The sequence below is a fragment of the Mirounga leonina genome, unplaced genomic scaffold, assembly GCF_011800145.1.
Source record: "Mirounga leonina isolate KUSES-001 unplaced genomic scaffold, KU_Mleo_1.0 Mir_170, whole genome shotgun sequence".
Taxonomy (NCBI): Eukaryota; Metazoa; Chordata; class Mammalia; order Carnivora; family Phocidae; genus Mirounga; species Mirounga leonina.
Genome location: NW_023270433.1, coordinates 13,556,778 through 13,577,875, shown reverse-complemented (window position 1 = coordinate 13,577,875; position 21,098 = coordinate 13,556,778). Strand labels below are relative to the sequence as shown.

General features: G+C 46.4%; 2 protein-coding genes across 7 annotated transcripts; both read left to right on the top strand.

The window, feature by feature from the left end:
- Positions 1 to 34: 34 nt before the first annotated feature.
- Positions 35 to 18,888, top strand: LOC118017752 (tigger transposable element-derived protein 1-like). 6 transcript variants are annotated; one of them, XM_035015938.1, is made up of 6 exons: positions 35 to 2,486; positions 8,342 to 8,452; positions 14,133 to 14,192; positions 15,985 to 16,030; positions 16,295 to 16,344; positions 17,639 to 18,888. In XM_035015938.1, exon 1 carries the CDS (start codon positions 192 to 194, stop codon positions 2,298 to 2,300), a length of 2,109 nt encoding a protein of 702 aa, XP_034871829.1. In that variant the 5' UTR covers positions 35 to 191; the 3' UTR covers positions 2,301 to 2,486; positions 8,342 to 8,452; positions 14,133 to 14,192; positions 15,985 to 16,030; positions 16,295 to 16,344; positions 17,639 to 18,888. The 6 variants fall into 6 exon arrangements, with proteins under 6 accessions (XP_034871829.1, XP_034871828.1, XP_034871827.1 ...); XM_035015937.1 differs by having other exon boundaries at positions 8,304 to 8,452; positions 17,917 to 18,888; XM_035015936.1 differs by having other exon boundaries at positions 8,304 to 8,452; positions 17,762 to 18,888.
- LOC118018127 (protein CutA homolog) lies at positions 6,586 to 18,019 on the top strand. Its single transcript, XM_035016594.1, has 6 exons — positions 6,586 to 6,672; positions 8,304 to 8,452; positions 14,085 to 14,192; positions 15,985 to 16,030; positions 16,295 to 16,344; positions 17,917 to 18,019. The coding sequence occupies exons 1-6, from the start codon at positions 6,586 to 6,588 to the stop codon at positions 18,017 to 18,019; spliced, it is 543 nt and encodes a 180-aa protein (XP_034872485.1).
- Positions 18,889 to 21,098: the final 2,210 nt, after the last annotated feature.

The window sequence follows — 21,098 nt, the reverse complement described above, 5'->3', positions numbered from 1 at the left end:
GGCGGGCGGGCAGCGCGCGCGCTGCGGGGCCGCCAAGCCTCGCGAGACGGAGGCCGTCACGGGCCGGGCCAACTGTCGCCGGTGGTTACGGGGTTGCGGCCGGGTGTCATCGTGGGCGCCGCTTGGTGGGTCGCGGAGGCCGACTTTCCGGTCGGCTTGCGTATTTCCCGCAGAGAGCGAAGGCGCGTCAGATGCCCGGCAAGCGGAGTGGTGACAATGAGGACCCACAGAAGGTTAAACGGCCTCGCGGGCGGCCGCCCGGTCCCAAAGCCAGGCTGTCGGCTGCGGCGAGGGCGGCGGTGGTGGAGGCCGCCGCGGCTTGGGCAGCGGCCGAGGCCACCCCCGGCGGCGCGGAGGCTATGGGCATCCTGCTTCCGGGCCAGACACGAATCAAGAGGAGGCGGAGGGTCATGCCTCTGGAAGACAAGATGAAAATTCTCGAGAAGCTGGAAGAAGGCGTGAGTAACACCGACGTGGGGCGCCTGTTTGGCGTCAACGAGTCGACCGTGCGCACCATTAAGAAAAACGAGAAGGCCATCAGGGCCAGCATGGAGAGTGTTTCGCCCGTGTCCTCCAAGGTGCTGTGCGTTCCCCGTGACGTAAACATCGAGAAGATGGAGACCGAGTTAACCTTCTGGGTGGAGGACCAGACCATAGGGGGCCGGCCTCTGACGCTGAAGGCCATCTGCAGCCAGGCCAAACGCATTTACAAGCAGCTGGTCGAAACCACTGGCAACGGCAACCCGGATAAGTTTCATGCGAGCAAGGGATGGTTTGAGAAGTTTAGAAATCGCTACAGTCTGCGAAATTCGAGGTTGATGGGGGAGGAAGAACCCCTGAATGCCCAGTCGGCACCCAAGTATTCCAAACAACTGCAGAGACTGATCAGAGCCAGAGGCTACGTGCCTCAACAGGTCTTCAACGCCGAGGAGATGAGCCTGTTTTGGAAGTGCATGCCTTCACGTACTTTTAGGGAAAAAGACAAAAATCCCGAAAGCTTAGAGGAAGCTAAGGACAGGATTTCCCTCATTTTTTGTGCCAACGCTGCCGGTGACAAAATGATAAAGCCCTTGCTGCTTTATAAAGACCCCAATCCCACTTGTCTTTTGGAAAAAGATAAAAACCGCCTTCCTGTGTTCTGGCGATCACACCCCAAAGTATCATTAACTGCTGCCCTCTTTTTGGATTGGTTTCATAATTGTTTTATCCATCAGGCCCGGAGTTATTTAATAGAAAAAAATCTTGAGTTCAGAGTGTTGCTAATTCTGGACAGAGGTCCCAATCACCCAGACTCATTATTCTTTGCTCATCCTAATGTTGATATTGTGTTCCTCCCTCTGGAAGGCACTAGCTATCTTCAGCCCTTGGACCAGGGTATAATTGAAGCATTCAGGAGGTATTACACTAAGCATATGTTTGACCACTTTGCTGACTGTATTGAAAAAAACCCCTGTCTTACTTTGAAAGAAACATGGCAACAGTACAACATTGCTGATGCTTTGGTAGTGATAAAAGAGGCAATGGATGATATAAAACCGGCTGCTCTTAATAAAGCCTGGTGGAAACTTTGGGATGATGTTGTGAATGATTATGCGTGTTTCCCTAGAGCTAATGAAGAAGTTGCAAAAATCGTAGAGTCTGCAAAACGGATGGACTTTAAATTCCTTGACATTGAAGAGGGTGAAATTAATGAGCTGCTCAAGTTTCAGGCTTTGGCCATAACTGAGAGAGAGTCTGTATCAATAAATGCGGAAGAAGACAAGTCCCCGGAACCAGAGGTAAAGATGAATTTAAGGAAATTGAATGCTGTCTTACGCCAGGCCTCAGACCTCATTGATGCTGCAATTGATATGGATCCTTTCCTGGACCGAAGTTTGGCCTTTAAAAAAGACTTCAATAAATTGTTATATACCTATAAAGAGGTACAGAAGAACCTTCAAAATAAAGCAAAGGAGTTGAAGAAAGAAAAAGACACAAACAAAGAGGAAGTAGTGTGGATGAAGAAGATGGATACAGAATCAGAGTCCGAAGGGGAGTCTGAATCTGAATCCGAGTCTAAATCCGAATCTGAATCCCATAAGGAGGAGCAGGTAGAGAGAAGGAAAGAGGACAAGAAGCCTCCAGAAGAAGATCCTGGACCCTCAAGCAGTAGCACTGAGACTCTCACTATATCTGAAGAATCTGCCAAAGCCATAAATGCAGAATTGGACTTTTGGAATCTAACCTTGGAATTGAATCTGGAGAGAGTAGATGTGCCTGAGTTAAAGGAAGAGAATCCAGAGGCAGTTCCCTCCAAATGACAGTTCATCTCTTGCCATTTTTCCCCTGTTGCCCCAACATCTCCCTTCATCATGACCATCCTTATCATCACCAGCCACACATCCGTATCATTTAGTCATTCAACAAACAGTTACTGAGCATAAGCTGTGTGGGGTCCTGTGCTAAAATTGGGGACATCATCTCAGGAAATCATCTCGGGATCTAAGGTAAATAGTCATTAACAGTGGCTACATTTCTTATTAATGTAATAGGTATAAAAGATCACAGTCTTGACTTATTTTACTGGACTTTGGATATAAAGGTTTTCTTAGGACCACAGCTTCATTTTCTCTAAGCCAGTTTTTCCACAGATACTAAGTTCTTCAATCACAAATGGAGATTTTCTGAGTTAACCCTGGTAGTCAGTATGAGATTACTTGCTTCTGGATTTTGTTTGTTTGTTGAAAGGTTTTATTTTTAAGTAATCTCTACACCCAATGTGGGGCTCAAACTCACAACCCTGAGATCAAGAGTCACATGCTCTGCCACTGAGCCGGCCAGGAGTCCTGAGACTACTTTCTTTTGAAAAGCTGACATGGTCTTACGTTTTCTACAACATTCTTACCATCAGTATTCTTTGTTAATCCCGCCCCTGCCCCCCGAAGGTGGCATTAGCCCTTCCTTTACCAACCCCCCCGTCGCCCCCCCCCCCCCCCCCCAGAGCTCAAAGAGTTTATGTAATTGGCATAAGTCTTCACAGCTAACTATGTAAATGATAAGGCCAGGGCTACAACTGGATTATTAACTACTTTGTCAGACACTGGTGAGAAATGTGGGCCTTTAAGAACTTAAGAGTCCCAAGGAATGAGACAGACAGTAAACAGATAATTAAACACAAAGACTGTGAACTGGCAGCCTGCAAGCCAGATTTGGCTAACAGATGTGTTTTGTTTGGTTTACCCAGCATACAACAATTCTGAATTGGTTTCCAGCATTTCCCCGGCTTGCTAAGGTACTGTTTACATACAATATAGAATTCACCAACATAAGCGTATGTTGAATTTTGTTGAATTTTTTTAAACGCTTGTGTAACCACTACCACAATCCAGATATAGAACAGTTTCCTTAAGAAAGTTTACTTGTGGCCTTGTGTACTCAGTCCTTTCCCCTGCCCCAGAGATATCATTTAAAAATTAAGATATTTCACATAAAAAGCTGGATTAAAAAATTGCACACCCTGGCATCAGTGGACTCTGCATCCCCGAAGGGCAGCAGTCAGTCATTAGCTTGCTGCTCTTCTTACTTGTTTGCAGCTCCCCATAGTTGATGATGTCGAATGCTGCAACACAAGTGTGTACGAAGTGCCTTAGGGGAAATAGAGGACTGTGGGACTAACCCTGCAAAAAGCTTCACGGAGCGGCTGGTCTAGAAAGATGAGTGAGTTCGTAGGTTTAAGCCAAGGAGAATTAGATGTGAGATCCTGGGAGGAGGAGGTGCTGTGGGGGGATGGGAAGGTAGGGGTGTGTGTGGGTGTGCGCACGCATGTATGTATGTGTGCTTCACTTGTTTTTGTAGGCAGGATGGACCCCTATAAAGTGGAAGAGTTTTGTGTGTGTGTATTAGTGTTTGTGTGCCGTGGTTTCTGGAAGTTTTATATATCTAAGAAACTTAGATCTCTTTATCTGTACATGTGGGGATTTTATCATTTTTTTTGTTGTTAGAATGGGAAGGGAAAATTAGTATTTTTATTTTTGGAGGGGTTGTAGGTCAGCATATGGTGTCTGGGTTTTTTGTTTCTAGGAAGAGAATTGCCTAGTGAGAATTACTCCCTCTTTCCCTGCCCCCTCCCCCTGCACTTTGTCCTCCCCGCCAGCCTGGCTGGGGCCTGGCTGGGCAGTGGGGCAGGCAGCAGGTGGTGAGGGGATAGGGCAGTGTAGGCCCTCAGTGCCCGCCCATCAGGTTGCAGCTCAGCCCGAGGCTGCAGTTTGCTACAGCTGTGCTACTGAATTACCAGCGACGCCATGGACAGGCTGGGCGCTCGGTGCCCTCTGCCAGGCTGTCTGCGGCCCTCTGTCCTCATATGCTTCCTGGTGAGTGTCCCATGCTACGGCTCTGTGAACTCTCTCACCCCTAGACCTCCAACCTGGGGAATTGAGGGGAGAAGGTGTGTTTCTTTTTTCTGCTCCTGGGATTTTGAGCTGGGAGCAGGCAGGTAGGAGGTGGAAGGGGGAATCCCCCGAGACACACGACCCCTTCCAACCCCGCCCCCCCACCGGTGTCCTGGAGAGTGTATAGCATGCTTCTGAAGATTACCAGCAATGCCTCACTCCCCATTTTGTGAGGAGGAAGGACTGGGCTGCGTTTCGTTGCCAGGGTTGTCCGGGGAGGTGATGGGCTGTCTGCTGGTGAGTTCTGATCTAGGGGTCACATGGTAGATTCTTTTAACCTTTCTCTTGCGGTCACCATCTCGTTTTTTGTTTGTTTTGTTTGTTTGTTTGGGGGGGTTTTTTTGCATTTGAAGAAGAGTTTGGTTTTCTTATCTCTGAAATATCTTCAAATGTTAAGGTTGGAAGTGGCCACAGAGCACCACCAGTGGTGTGGTGGTGGTGTTTGAAGGGGCGGTGGAAAGAACTGTAGGAGACGGTCAGAAGTCTTGCTCACTTTTTGGGTGATTTCTTCTCTGTGGCCGTTACATTGCTCATCTGAAAAACTGGCACAAATCAGTGGCTCTTAACCTTTTTGGAACTGTAGATTTTCTTGATTTGTGTGTGTGTGTGTGTGTGAAAATTGTGGATTTGTACGAGGAAAATGTATGGCTAAACACAATGTAGCACTCAATTCCAGAGTATCACAGGTTCCTTAAAATTAGGTCGATTACAAGCTTAGAACCACTGGGTGGCTTCTGAGGCCCCTTCTGCCTTAACACAGGTTGTAAAGTCAATCATAACCTCTTCAAAGCTATGTAAATATTCCAGGACAAAAAAAAATGGCAGAATGAAATATGAACCAAAGGGATACATAAAATATTTTAAAAGAATGTAAAATTAGAAAAAGTGTTTAGTGAAAGGTAAGTATGAAAATGGTATAAAGACTTTAAAAATTATAGTGAATCTTTTTTCCATTATAATATTTCTATTGGGGAATATTCTGATGTGTGTATTTTCTGTCAATTTTGCATTCATAGAATGTCACAGAATATGTCATAGAATGAATATATTGTAGTCCACCCTTGGTTCCAAACTGTCCTCTCATGCTTCCAACACATTGTGGCTAGGTCCACAAACATTTCTCAAATCTCCCTGTCAAGGGTGGTAAAGTCCTGCACGTGTGAAAATGAATGAGACTGTAGAGCTCATGCCCAGTGGGGGAGACATGTGTAAACAGCTGTCTGTCCTTCACTGTGATCAGTGGAACAACAGAAGGATGTGAGCAGCAACTCTGGCCTCTACCTACCTCCTAGATGCCAAGAGCATCTCCTCCCCAGTCATGACAGTCAGAATTGTCTCTAGACGTTGTCAGATGTCCCCCCGGGGGCAAAATTCCTCTGAGTTGAGAACCACTGGAGTATGTGAAGCTGAAATGACCCCACTAAACCCATTCCTAGGCATGCTCACTGCAGTTCAAAGAACCCACAGTGGGATGCAGGAGTCTTGGATTAGTCTTGGTTCTATCACAGTTTCTGTATGTTCTGTCTGTTACCTTGTTTGTGAAATGATGGGTTATCTTAGATACCTGAGGGCCCATTTACCTCTTAGCATTTTGACTATGAGTTCATATGAGAGTTTCAATACATTTTAGGTGAGTTTATAGTTAATCCTGTAAGTGCAGTTTCCCACTGATACCTACTGGCTGAAATGTTCCAGATCTTCCCTAGGGATGGCTTTTTTGGTTGGGGGACAGGCCACTACCCCTTTTGTCTAGATTCTGTGCTGGAAGCCACTTTAGAGTCATTGGAGCCTTACAGTGTTTTAGTATATCCAGTTCTCTGGTCAAAGCCAAAGCTGGTGACTCAAAAGCCCTATCTACTTCACTATTTAGTCTTTTTTTTTTTAAGATTTTATTTATTTATTTGACAGAGAGCACACAAGTAGACAGAGCGGCAGGCAGAGGGAGAAGGAGAAACAGGCTCTAGGCTCCCCACTGAGCAGAGAGCCCAATGTGGGACTTGATCCCAGGACCCTGGGATCATGACCTGAGCCAAAGGCAGACACTTAACCGATTGAGCCACCCAGATGTCCCCACTATTTAGTCTTAATAACCACATCTTGCTGGTGTAATTATTAATTCACTAGTTTACAAGTATTTATTGTGAACCTTCTGCGTGCCATGAACTGTGTGGGGGGGTACAGTGATGAGCAAAGCACGGTGCCTTTCTTTATCGGATCAGTGATTACAAAGTCTTTTTCCTATCCGGTTTGAACCCATGGCAACTCTGAGATAGGCAGTAGAAGTGTCAGAATCTGCATTCTCTAAGGAACAGTTACGGAAGGGAGAGGAGGTAACTTGTCGAAGGCCACAGGCAGTGAGCAGTACTGGCACTAGGATTTAAATCCTGCTCTCTAGTGCTTTTACTTTTTTCTTACAGTCTAGTTGAGTTGTCATTAAAAAACACACACGTGCAATAAAAGCTTCACTGAGAAGCCTGGTTCTTTTGTTCTTGTGTGGTCACTGGTTTAGTTCAGAGGACTGGTATTTTGATTTGGAGGTGTTGGCGGAGGTGGTAGGAGGGATTGAGGAACCCAACCCAGACAGGCCTCTAGTCAAACTGAAACTCCAAACATTAAAAACGCTGCTCAGGCCCTGCCAAGAAGTAGGAGCCAGGCTCCAGGCAATACTGTGGAAGGAGTGGAAGGACAGAGGCTTATTTGAGTGAGGCCTGAGCCCTGGGCTGGGAGGCAGGAGAAGCGCACTTCTGTTCAGCCTTGCCTGAGTCACTGCGGGCCTCCTTTCAAGTCGCCTCTATCCTGTTAATGGCTCCATGATCTCCCCCAAGCAGAGAGCCCTGGAATGGAAGCCGTTCTCCAGTTGTTTCCAGTTCCTCTTATTTTAAATGTTTATCATTAAAATAGTAAGAACAATTGTATCTTGAGTGTCTTTTGCTCTCACATTGTCACTGCCATCTTCTTTGCTCAAGATTTTAAGGTCTGTTACCTAGATCATTGTAGTGGCCTTTTAAGTAGACGGCCTTCTGGTCACTCCTCTCTCTGTTATTCTTCCCAACTTGACCACGTTTATTACTCTCCTACCTAAAAACCTCCGACAGCACCCTATCCCATGAGTACAAACCCCAAACTCCTCTGACTGAGCCTTCTCTTTATAAGGCTAGCCAGTCTCATTTCCTCTTGATATCATACCTGCAGATTGGAGATCTCATCTATCCCATAATACCTCTTGAGTTTGTACATATTAACGTTTACTAGGAGTACCTCCCTCTCCTCTTGTAAACTTACTTAGGATTTCAGATCCAACTTAGACGGTACCTTCCCTTTGAAGCCTCTTCTGCTCCCTCAGGTACAACCTTCCTCTAGGTCCTACCACCTCTCAGTTACAACAACACAGGTCACATTACTTTGAATTAGGCTACCTTTTCCACTGGACTACCCACAGTGCCTGCACAGACACAAATGAATGGAGGTGAAATTAACTCTCTACGACATCAGTAGATCATTCATAAATAATCCCCATAGGATGATAGTAGTTCAGTGGATTCCAGTTGGCATTACCTCCAATAGCAGTTTTATACAATCAGAATGGATTTCTGCTCATCCAGATGACAATTCCTAATCTTGGCTTCACCAATTACAAGCTATGTGATCTTGATTTCTGAGCCTCCATTTTTTTTATCACCTGCAAAATGCAGAGGAAAATATTTAGGCACAAAAACTTAAGCACTAAAGCTCAATACAGATACCAGGAATTATTTTGTGGATGGGGAATGGGGATGAAAAAATGACGCTTAGCCTTGGTTACAATTTGCTTGAGCTGGCAGATCGTGAATTGGCCATGTCACTGCTGACCTGTGCTTTTTTTTCCCTACCATGTAGATCCTGACAGCTTCTTTCCTGTCATACCCCATATTCAGGACCCTTAGCCTGCGGCTCCATTCAGCTGTCACCGGCAGCTATGTTTCCGGCACTTACTCCATCGTCTTTGTCAACTGTCCCAATGAGCAAATTGCCAGAGATATTGCCAGGTACGGTGAAGGGGCTTAGGTGCTGCCCCAGGAGGCTGGGGGAGCTATCGGGATACTCCACTATGTCCACTACACAGCTATCTGCTTGAGGTGATAAGAGAAGCATGGCTGTATGATCCCCCGACAGATCCTGCTGCTGGGCCTGAAAATGTTGAGTGGTGCATGGGAGCGTTTAAGGGATATGAGGCCCAGAGAGCTAGGTGGCTTGCCCAAGGTGTTAAGGTCAGAGGACAAGGGAACGCTGCAGGCTGAGAATTTAAGTCTTCTAATACTTGGCTCAGCTCTTTTTCTTCTTAGAGATATTCTCTTAGCTTACTCCTAGAGGTGTTCACCATGGCAAGTGAGGAGGAGGAGGCCATTCCACATATTTAGCAAATTTCTTTCTTTCTTTCTTTCTTTTTCTCTTTCTCTCTCTCTCTCTCTCCCCCCTCCTCCTCTCCCCCTCCTCCCTCCCTCCCTCCCTCCCTTCTTTCCTTCCTTCCTTCCTTCAAGATTTGTTTATTTTAGAGAGAGACAGAGAAAGAAGAGTGTACGAGCAGGGGGAGGGACAGAGGGAGAGAGAAAGAATCCCAGGCAGACTCCCCAGTGAGCATGGAGCCAAATGGTGGGGCTTGATCCCACATCCCCAAGATCATAACCTGAGTCGAAATGAAGAGTTGGATGATCAACTGACTGAGCCACCTGGGCGCCCCAGTATTTGGCAAATTTCTTTCTTTTTTTTTTTTTTTTTTTAAGATTTTATTTATTTATTTGACACAGAGAGAGAGAGAGCGAGCAAGAGAGGGAACACAAGCAGGGGGAGTGGGAGAGGGAGAAGCAGGTTTCCCGTTGAGCAGGGAGCCTGATGCGGGGCTTGATCCCAGGACCCTGGGATTATGACCTGAGCTGAAGGCAGACGCTTAACGACCGAGCCACCCGGGCATCCCAGTATTTGGCAATTTCTTTAAAAGCAGCTATGGTGTGGTACAAAGAGCACTGGACTTACAATCAGACCAGGGTTTGAATCTTGGCTGTAACACGTCAGTAACTGTGTGACCCTGGGCAAGTCGCTTTCTTTCTCAAAGCATTAGTTTTCTGAGTTATAGCATAGGATAATGCCACTTACCTCACAGGACCCTTGTGAGGGTTAAACGATAGGAAATATGTACAGTTCTTACCCCAGTAAAGTGGACATAGCAGATGCTCAGTAAATGTTTGTTGTATCTGAATGTCCCCCATCACTCCTTTTTATAGCTGTGACTTTGAAGAGGGTTAATGGGTCTGGAGGGCGATGGACTGGCTTACTCTATAAACTCAGCCATCTTGAAATTGATAGACTAAGTTACAGTGTTTTAAAATGTTGAATCTGGTCTTTAGGGACACAACAGCTTCCAAATTCTTGGTCACAGATTAACCTTGCAATTTATTCCATTTTTCCTCCCCCAACCAGAATGTCTATGTTTTCCCCATTACACAATGTTACATTTGGAGACTAGCACTTGCCTGAAAGAACCCATGATTACTCCAGAAATACGACCATAATATTCAGCAGCTAGGAATTGAAATCCCTTTAAAGCTTCTGGTGTACCTAGGGTATGTGCTAAACTGTTTGAATCAGCCGCTCTGGGTCCTGTCAGGGAACAGTGTCAGCTCACATCTGTGAGGTGGGGTATTGGGAGGACAAGGACTCTAACTCCTGGGTCCTAGCTAGTCGAAAGGCCAGTTCAGTAAATGGATCCATGTATGCTTGGGGAGCGGTCTCTGTTGACTTCTTGCATCCAAGGTTCTGTTGAGAAGTCAGGTGTTTGTTGAGTCTCGTTCTTTGTAGGTAATGCTTTTGGTCTCTGATTTTATTTTGGTCTCTCTCTATCTTAATGTTCAACTATTCATTTGGTAAATATTCTTTCTCTATTCTTTCTGTGTCCGTTTCCTGGAGCTCCTAGTTAGGTAGATGTTGAATTTGTTCTCTGGGACTGAACTTTTATATTTTTCTGTTTCTTTATTCTACATGCTGGGAGAATTTAGAGCAGTCTTCTCTCTTCTTTGTTTCTCAGCTCTTTTGCTATTCAGCCCTCCTGGTTTTTTGTTTAAACAATTACAATTTTTTAAAAATAGTTTTTTAATAGTTTTACTTTTCAAGATTTCTAATTATTTTTAATAACCAACTGCTCTTATTTCATAATTGATCATATTTTATGGATGCAATAACTTTGCCTTATCTCTGTAGATATTAATTATACTTAATATATTTTAAATTTTTTTCCAATTTTATTGACCAATTATTGACATATATAACATTGTGTAAATTTAAGGTGCACCACTTGATACTTTATATAAATACATATTGCTAAATGAGTACCACAGTAAGGTTAGTTACCACATCCATGACCTCACATAGTTTATGTGTGTGTGGCGAAAACTTTGAAGATTTGCTCTCAGCAACTTTCAAGTATATATAATTATACTTATTTTAAAAGCTTGGTTTTGAAACTTCTATTAACTGATTCTCTTGTGTAAATTCTTCTGTTTGTTCAGTTTTGTCTCTCTTGGTTATTGACCTTCCTCAGTTACTTGGGATTAATTGGGACCTCTCTCATCTTTTTAGTCACGTTTGTTGGGGGGGGGGTGCAGAAGGGCTGCCAGGAATTGGCATTATGCAGCACTGTTTTCAGTGAGTGGGGGCTGGGGGCCCTCGTGACGGCTCTCCTGGCACATTTAGCGCTCCTGCCTGGCGACAAGCACTCCATCACTTGTGCCTGGGCCCTGGGAGATTCCAGGGGTCCACCTGCTCCTGCCGTGACATCCCAGCTACTCACCTGGATGGTTGCCTCCATGTTCCTGCCTGCTCTGGTTCCCCCGTGGCCTCCAGACAGGGACTGTTGCTCTCATCTTCTGTGGCAGTTCCCCTGCCTGCACCCACTCATGTCTCAGGGTGGCCTTTTCTCCTTTGGGGCTTCCTCGTAGTTGCTGGTACGCAACACGTTCTTACTGGGTGCTGGCAGGGCTGAGTAATGAGCATTTCCTGTTGTCTCTACGGTTTGTTAGTCCACCCACTTGACCTGCAGGTCTGAAGTGGAGCCTTTAGGGAATATGGCTGTGGGGCTCTCACTCAACCTAATTTGTTTCGTAGTTTTTATTAATGGTTTCGAGAGAAAAGAGGCAGACAGGTTTAGTTGCCAGAGTTTATAGAAGGAGAGTAAATGGTACATGATGGGGAGGGCCGCATGAACAGGAGCAGGCAGGAACCCAAGCTTAGCTACAGAACCAGCACTGAGGCCAGGTCCCTTAGCTCTGGGCTAGTGGTCTGTCTTCTGTAGTGTTCTTTAGAGATTAGTCTGCTGCCTCTCAATGCTGGGTCAGTTCAGTTCTGGTTCCTGGCAGGTTCTTAGATCTCTTCATTGAAAGACACATCCTTAGCTAGAAGAATTACCTAGAAACATTTCTTATTGGGGCCGGGGTGAAAATCCTGAGTGTTGAATCAGAAGACCTGATTCTAGTGTCCTCTTTGCTGCCAACTCCACATAGGACCTTAGGCAAGTCTTCCTTCCCTGGGCTTCCATCTCCTGTATATAGAGGGAAGTGGATTAGATCCGGGCGCAAACACAGATCCCTACAGGCAGGCCCCTAAATGAGCAAAGTGGGCTGGAGTGTCATGAGGGCAGGTGATGGTGGATAGCAGCCCTGACTCTCCCTGTGTGTTGGGAGGAAGAAGAGCAGTGGGAACTGTGTGGACCTGAGAAGCGGATGTCACGCCTCACGGGAGTGGCCACTGCTCAGCTCTAGCTAAACGTGACCTTGTCAGACTGTAGTTCTAATGTTACCAGGCTTACTTTCTGGTGAGAAGATAGATAATCTGATTTTTTGAGTGTGAAATATCCTAATAATAAATATTAGTAACAGAGTCAAAATTTTTAAAAATTCTGGGGATGCCTGGGTGGCTCAGTCAGTTGGGCATCTGCCTTCAACTCGGGTCATGATCCCAGGGTCCTGGGATCGAGTCCCGCGTCAGGCTCCCTGCTTCGTGGGGAGCCTGCTTCTCCCTCTGCCTCGGTCTCTCTCTCTCTCTCTGTCTCTCATGAATAAATAAATAAAACCTTTAAAAATTTAAAAATATTCTGTAAGAGCCAAACCATGTCTGTGGTCTGTGATTCACTAGTCTGTGAACTTGGCAGTTTCTCAAGGCCCTAAGAGCTCTATGTGTCTCTGTCCTCTGCTCTCCTCAGATGAGCCTGTGTGTCAGTCAGCTGATGTGCTCTCTTTTGCTTTCACGCTCTCTGGTTGTGTTTTTGTTTTTGTTTGGGGTTTTTTTTGGCTATAGGGTCATTTTGAATAACACAGTCCTCCATATTTCTACAGTGTTTTACCTATGGACAGGTTGCTGTGATCAGTCACTGAGGAGTTTACATTCTAGGCCTTTGAGACAATGGGATTATTTTTTTTAAAGGTTTAACTCACTCCTTGTGTTTCCTTGCCACCTTCAGGAGCAATAAAATGTCATTTCTCAGTGGACAATTGAATGAGTAAGACTTGCCATGGTTGCTTAAACAGATTTGTGCCATGTGCCTCTCCTTACAGTCAGGGACTTATTTAGCTCTGGAACTTTCCAAGGGAATGCCACATTAATGTGGAGCCTTAAAAAGAGTACTGTTGAACCTGGAACTGGAAGAGAAAGTAGGTCAGTTCTCTTGGCAGCAGCTGAGGGCAGGAGGGATCGGTGTGTAGGGCTCAGATGAGGTTGATCTGGCAGGGTCCAAGCACTTCAGAGCACAGAGACCAGCCCCCGCTTGGCGGCCTGAGACCTGAGAAAGGTTTGTCAGGGCCGGCCTGATTCTGAGGGCTTCCGGTTTGTTGCTTGGGAATGCTTCTTTGCATCGATGATTTGGTGGTGCCCCCATTTCTGTGACACCTGCACTAATTCTGTGTTCCCCGGGGCTCTGCACAGGAATCAGAACGTCAGACCAGGAGCTCCAAGCTGTGGTCTGCCCAAAAAATCTTAGAGGTCTGCAAAGTGATGGCTGTGCTCTTAGAGCTGTGGTGGAAACCTTTACATAAAAAAGGTGAAAAGAGCCTATATTTGCCAAACACAGGGTATGATTTTTTTTTTTTGCTTTTACTTGGACTTATAGCTGTTCTGTGTGGTCACGTGGGTATCTATAGATCAGAAGCAGTGAGTGTCAGCCCGACACATACCCAAGAGATAACAGCAGAAGATGGTGATAGACTAAAATGATGGTGGAAGGGTTGGAAACCGCTGACGAACTGATCCTGTTATTGTACAGGAGAGTCAGCTTTAGTGAGGGGGACATGCCTATCTTGGGTAGGGGCTCAAATACTTATTCTAAGAATGAAAGAAAGAACATGGTTAAAGTCACATGCAAGGTCGGAAATGGAATCCAGGTCTTGTGTCCAGTGTTAATCAGTTTCCCTTCCCCAAACAGACTGGGCCTGTCCTTAAAACTGCCTTGCCATAGCTACTTCCTTCCTTTCCTCCCCACCCAGGGAAGGATTTATAAACTGCGCTGTCTTTAGAAGTTCTGTGGTGTGCATGCTGGTTATGGAATGTGTTGGCTTGAGGGGGAAGGGTTGCTCTAAATGGTTCTCAGGAAACCAGAGTAATTCCCAAGAACTCCTGTCCCTTGTCCCTTTTCTTAAGATGTTGGGTACTTACCTTGGTGACGGTGACTCTGTCTGTTTGCTTTAGGGCTAGCCTGGATAAGAAGCTGGCTGCCTCTGTGAACATCCTGCCCAAGGCATCCTCACTGTGAGTTTTGCTGTGGCCTGTAGAAGGGTGTGGGGGTGCTAGGTCAGGTCCTGGCTGGTGGAAAGAGCACTCAACTGCTGGGTATTTGTTTAATGAACACTTCATTGTTAATTTGTATTCGGAGGAAGTCACCTAGTGGATTTCTGTCAACCAACAAAAGCAAAAATAGGCTGTGTATGGAGAAGGGAGGAAAAAGACCTATAGTTCAGAAAAAGCGAATCTTGTTTGCACATTCTTTGTTTAAATTAGTTAGCTTGCTGTTAGCAAAGAAGTCCGACTGGGCATTCCATCCCTGAGTAAGCCTGTTAGGGATATCAAAGAAAATAATTCCCACTGCTTTTGAATTCTCTGGAAAACTTTGAGGGGTTGGCTTATGTGACAAGCTGTTTCTGGGTTGTTTGCCTTTCATTTCTTTAACACCCTCACTTGAGTTAATTCTGGTCTTTCCATTTCCCTCATAAAAATATGTCAGCATCCCAGTACTAGCTGTGCAGGATTTGTTTTGTGCCTTAATCTCTCCCATCCTAGCCTGTTTCTCATCTCCTTCTTCCCCTGGTTGGGTGGGGGGAGGGAGGGTGGGTGAGGAGAGAGAATATCTACTGTGAAGGTCAAAACAGAAAAGTGCTCTATAATGGAAGCTCCCTCCACACCCCTCCCCCAACGATGTCATCCCCTCAGGACTCACATCATCTATAGCTATAGCTCCCAAATTTGGCTGTGTTTTAGAGTCCTGAGCACCATTCTAGATCTGCTCTATCATTCTCCCTGAGAGTGGGGCTCGGGTCACTGAATTTTTAAAAAATTGTGTAGGTGATTCACATAAAGCCTGTCTGGGAACCAGTGCTTGGGAACTAGAACAGAATTTCAGCCTCACATTCCCTTCATATGTCCATCCTTTTTATAATTGACCCCTTCACCATAGCACCAGTGGTCTAGGTCATCTTAGACTTGCCCTGAGTCAGTATAGATATTTTCAGGCCAACTTTCTTTCCCTTCCATTGATACTGTTTTTGGACTCTTTTCTGAACTTCATTACTGACTTTGTTTTTTAACTTTTGGACCTGTTTTCATATGTTATAAGGCTCACTTTCCCTGAAGTCTCCTGTGCTTTTTTGATTATCCATTTGTGGGCACTCCACTTTGAGAGTCAATAATAAAAGTAGCAGTAGTCCAAAGGATGGGAGGGGCCTAGAAGCCAGGAGTATGGGATGAGCATAGAAAGAGCTGAAGGGGTGCCTGGGTGGCACAGTCGGGTAAGTGTCCAACTCTTGGTTTCGGCTGAGGTCGTGATCTCAGGGTCGTGAGATCGAGCCCTACGTCAGGTTCCATGCTTAGTGCAAAGTGTGTTTGAGACTCTCTCTTATTAAGATAAATAAAATCCGAAAGAGCTGGAGATGCCCAGTTTGGAGGAGAGAAAACGTAAGAGTTTCTGCAGGGCTGCCCTGAGGTGGCTCTTCATATGGAAGTTGGAGAAAACGACTGGGTGGCAGATGTTGGCATGCCATAAAGAAAACCGTCTCATGTTTTCTAGCCTGTAAGGTAGATCGATGGACTTCTTCAAGAGATGGTGAACCTCTCACCCCCAGGAACGTTTAGGCAGCTGCTAGAAGCATTCATTAGAATGGTTGGACTAGATGACCTTTGGGGACTTGGCCAATTCCAGATATTTTTATGTGGGCTTGGAAAGATTTTAAAGTTTCTACCTTGGTAAGTCACCTGACTGGGCCAGGTCAGGCATCTCACTGGGCTCATCTTGTGAGCATAATAATTTGCTTTTGTTCTCTTCTTCTAGGTACTTTTGGAATGGAGAAATCGAAGAAGCCACTGAAATCCTGTTGGTGAGTGAGGATGGGGGGGTTGGGGCCTTGATAGAGGAAGAGTGAGACCAAGGCCTTTTCCCAGGTTCCAAGGAAAATTGAGCAAAGATCAACCGATTGAGGTTCTTGCCCCACATCAGATGCCCTAGGCTAATTTGTGAATGCACCAGTGCCTGGTCACCTGTAGGAATGCGGTTTCCTGAGTGGCCAGATGAATCAGTAGCTGCCCAACTGGGCCTGAGGTCCTCCCTAAAGCAGGGATTTTTTTTTTTTTTTCCTTTACAGCTAATAAAGACAAAGACTTCCAAGGTCCACGTGCTATCCAGCTATATCAGGTAATGTTGGCATCTCTTCTCAGGCAGGGACGTACTAGGGACTAAGTGAATAAGCTTGAAAATCAGGAGACTAGAGCCTAGTCACCAACCTCCCACATGACCCTCGGCACATCCTTGCCCCTCAGATTCTTCATCTGTAAAATGAGAGGCTAGAATGAGTTTGTTGACAATGGTTCTCAAAATTTTAGTCTCAGGATCCCTTTACACGTTTAAAAATTACCGGGGGGCCAGAGGAGCTTTGTTTGCATGGGTTATATTAAAGTTTATTGTGTTAGAAATTAAAACTGGGGCGCCTGGGTGGCTCAGTTGGTTAAGCAACTGCCTTCGGCTCAGATCATGATCTTGGAGTCCCGGGATCGAGTCCTGCATCGGGCTCCCTGCTCAGCAGGGAGTCTGCTTCTCCCTCTGATCCTCCCCCTCTCATGCTCTCTGTCTCCCATTCTCTCTCTCAGATAAAAAAAAAAAAAAAAAAAAGAAATTAAAACTGATAAATTAAAAAAATATTTTAGTTCTTTTAAAATAATAATAGGTATACCTGGTGGCTTGGTCGGTTAAGCATCCAGCTCTTGATTTCAACTCAGGTCATGATCTCAGGATCCTGGGATTGAGCTCCATGTCAGGCTCTGCGCTAGGCATGGAGCCTGCTTAAGATTTTCTCTCTCCCTCTCTCTCTGCCCCTCACCCCCCCAAAATAAAACAAACAAATACGTACACTGATGTGTGTCCCTAAAATAAGAAAATTCACTCTCTTGAGTCATTGGATAAAATTACCCCAACTCCCAAATGTTTAAGCACCTGTGCATGTGCCATGATTACTAAGGATGCTATCTCATGAGAACTTGACCGTGCCTCTTTCACTGGAAAGGAAGCAGGGATTATCACCCCATTTGACAGATGGGGAACTGAGGCCCAAGGCCTCACATACCTGCCTTGTGTGCTGAGGGCCAGGTGAAAGAAATGGAGAGAAGGGAGAGATCCCTGTGGGTTTGGATAGTCGAGGAAGATCCCTTGGAGAAGGTCAGTGGTTGAGTTGGGACTTGAGGGATAGATAAGCTTTTAAGTGATCAACGGAGAACTTTATAGATGGACAAGAGAATCCGGAGGTATGGGGGGGTGGGGCTTGTTTGGGGAAGGCACAGTGATGAGTGTGGGATAGTAATGAAGATAGTAAGTGACATTTAACGAGGGCACACAAGGCTGGTCAGTATACCAGGTAAGCGCTTCATGTGTCTCATCGCATTTAATCCTTGGCAGTCCAGTCGCGGAGGAACTATTTTTATCCCCTCTTTTGTAGGGCCTTTGGAGAAACAAAGTGACCTGTCCATAGTTCCATAGCTATGAGGAGGGGCAGACTTAGAATTTGAACCCATGACTGTGAGACTAAAGCCATCTGGCCCAACTCCCCACTTGTTGACAGGTGGGAAACAGGCTCAGAAGCGGTGGGCCACTGCGCTGGACAAGATGGGCTACGGCAGATCGCAGGGCAGCTCAGGTGACACTTTCCAGTTGGGTCTAATTGCATAGACTGGTTCTAACCCTCATCACTTACAGGGCTCTGCTTTCTTTCCAAAGGTTGGTGCATCCTTTTGAAATCCCAGAAGTCTTCAGTCTTCCCATGGACCAAGGAGATGTCCACTATTTCAAGTGGCTGGAGGAGGGCATGGAGGAGGACTGATTTGGGGCAGGGGCGGGGGGAGGCTTTTGTGTCTCCTGATGGCTGCCTCTAGGGAAGGGGGGTCTCTCTCTGTTTCCTGGCACCTCTGGATTCTGTGTCATTACATCACGGAAGAGCTAAGGAACTTGAGAGGCTGAAGGTCTGAGCCCCTGAGGCTGGAAGAAGAGGCTGGGTTGGTCGGGCCAACCAAGAACCCGGTGGAATTTGTCTCGAGTGCTTCAGGCTTAAAGGTGGCCAGGGGGTGGGAGGGCGAGGATGGTTATGTGGGGAGGCCAAGGGGAGGTGGCAGTGAGGGTGAGGTTTGTCATCTGCTCCTTCAGTCACTGGGCCTACCTCGAGTGCCCAGGATGTAATTACTCTTCTGCTTCTCATGAGGAGGAATGGACCTGGTGACCTGTTTACCCGAAGTGTGTGGGCTGAATGTCGCCTTCTAGGGGAACTGGCAAGCCCTTTATCCAAAAGGATGAATTGCTAATGGTAGAAATTTAGGGACAAGCAGGATTATTTCTTGTAACTAAAGATGCTATTTGTTATTCCTGAGTCCTGAGGAGGTGGGAATGGGCTTCATGAGTGTGGGTAGGACTGGGGGAACATTAGGTATTAGACACAGCCTCATGGCTTAGAAGCAGGTCTAGACTCTTCTGTAGCCTGAATGTGACGGGTATCAGAAGGTTCTGGTGCCTTGCTCATTGGAGACATAGGTTCTGAGCCCATGGTCCTAACCTTGTCAGTTGAGCATTGAAACTGAGCATCCTAAAGTGGCAAGAGCCCTGGGAACTGCCAGACCAGTGTTTTCCAGACTTGTTCCCTTGGGTCTCAGAAGTTGACAGATGGTACCCTGGGTGCTTCCTGGGTGGGGGTAAGGGTATGAGGCTCCCCACCCATACCTCAACCAGTATAACTACCTTTTACCATTTTTATGTATTAAGCTCACTTGTAAGATTTTGGGTTTGGTTTGGTTTTGTTAATTTTTTTGGTTAAAAGCTAGTAAACCAGTGTTCTAAGCCAGTCTCCATTTTATAGATTACCAAAGGAAACTGAACTGCACTGAGGTCCAGCAAGGGGGTGGCGTGTTGCGTTAAGGATGGTAAGGCCAAGCCTACTCACCCTGTGTCTGGTGCTCCTCTACCTGCTCCCTGGGTCTCGGGTGGAAGAGAGCAGGGAAGGCAGAGCCCCTTTGGGGTGAGAAGAAAGACTTGAGCTAGGCCCCCTCCATGAACCTGTCACAAGGTAACCTCGCTCTGGGGAGACTCGTGGGCAGTTTGGGTGGGGGTCCACAGACCTCTGTGGAATCCCAGGTCTTCCCAGAGGGAAGGGTATGTGGGATGGGTATTTACTGCCAGGCTCTGGTTCTGACACGAGCTGTGCTTCTTAAACCTTAGTGCCTCCAAATATAAAATGGAGGCCCTCCCAGGGCCCTTCTGTGAAGCTCTTGTAGGGACTTAAGGCAGAGGCTCTTCCAAAGGTCCAGAGGATCCTTTTTTGATAGCCAGTGGGGATTTTGGAGGGTTACCTCAGGAGAAGGACAAAGAGAATGATAATGGTGATGTCCCTTTTTACAACAGATGTTTCTGATACACGCGAAAATCTTGGATAAAGTAAGCCCTAGGGAAGATGCTTTGGGGACCCCAGAAGGACTGCCTCTGTTGCTTTCGGGTTAGAGCCCAGTTTCTTTTTTTTTTTTTTTTTAAAGATTTTATTTATTTATTTGACAGAGAGAGAGAGCACAAGCAGGGGGAGTGGCAGGCAGAGGCAGAGGGAGAAGCAGACTCCCCGCAGAGCAGGGGGAGCCTGATGCGGGACTTGATCCCAGGACCCTGGGATCATGACCTGAGCCGAAGGCAGTCGCTTAACCAGCTGAGCCACCCAGGCGCCCTAGAGCCCAGTTTCTTGGTCTGGCCTTCAAGGCCCTTCATAGCCTTGCCTCCCCTCACTTTTTCCATCTTCACCTTCCACCTGTCCTTGCCCACGCTGGCAAGGAGATGTCTCCAGTAGGCTGTGTGAAGCTATTCCTGTGTTCGGGCCTCCCCTCGGCCTGGAGCGCCGCCCGCATGAATGCCTGGGAAATCTGGCTGCTCCTTTGCAAGGCCAGCTCTGCTTGGAGGGAAGCTCTCTGGCCTCGGTGTCCCTGTTATCCTTGTGTATCACGGTCATCCTCCTGTTTCTAGATCGTGAACTACTTGAGGTCAAGGGCATGTCTGAATCTGTTTGAGCTCTTGCACAGGATTGGGCAAGGATTTGAATAAAGAGTTCTCTGTAGCCCACAGTTACTCAGCTATGGAATTGGCAAAGTCCAGCCTTTTTTCTTGGAACTTTCTTAAAGTGGGACTAATTCCAAAGGAGATTTTTCTATTTCTGGCCTTCATTGGGGCATTTTCTGTGCTGACTGCACAGAAAACTGTCTCTTGGGGGACTTCCTTTGCCTCAGTGTCCCAGCTGGCTACAGGAAATGGGAGAGGGGAGGACAAACGCCAGCTCTCTGCCTGGTGCTGTCCTAGGTTCTCCACATTATTTTATCTTCTAACTCATTGTTCTCCTCAGCTGGAAGCTGACTCCTGAGATCAGAGAGCATGACACTTAAAATACTTGGCCGAGCTAGGCTGTGAACCCACGTGTCCAATTCTAGATCTGATGCTCTTACTGCCTCCTTCAGAGAGGTTGGACATACCCTTGGTAGGCCAAACACCTTGAGAGCCTACTGTAGCCAATTCTAAAAGAAGGGGTATTGGTTCCAAAAATCTCTGTGCAGTAAGTTGGTCTGACACTTAAAAATGTATTGTTTACTTCTCCCCACTTATCTGGAGGCTGGTGACAGGATCTTTATTCTGCAGATGAGGGAACAGATCTAGAGGAGATGAGTGATTTTTCAGGTCTGCGTGACTCCCAGCTTACTCACCCTAGACCACACTGTCCCTCCAGAGTGCTGCTGTGGGGCTGGGCTAGGACCTAGACTAGCGGCTCCATGCAGGAATGCCTTCCCAGCATTTCTCAGGGAAGGTCTGTTTTTTGAATCCAAAATCTCCAGAAAAGTCACTTGAGGAAATGAGAAAAAAATATTAAAATTATCTGTGAATACTGA

Excerpts from the sequence above, each read along its gene's own strand:
- LOC118018127 (XM_035016594.1), top strand. The coding sequence starts at position 6,586 with ATGAACTGTGTGGGGGGGTACAGTGATGAGCAAAGCACGGTGCCTTTC. Across the intron at positions 8,453-14,084 it reads ATTGCCAGAGATATTGCCAG|ATGTTGGGTACTTACCTTGG; the intron begins GTACGGTGAAGG and ends CCTTTTCTTAAG. Across the intron at positions 16,345-17,916 it reads GTGCTATCCAGCTATATCAG|GTTGGTGCATCCTTTTGAAA; the intron begins GTAATGTTGGCA and ends TTCTTTCCAAAG.
- LOC118017752 (XM_035015940.1), top strand. The coding sequence starts at position 192 with ATGCCCGGCAAGCGGAGTGGTGACAATGAGGACCCACAGAAGGTTAAA.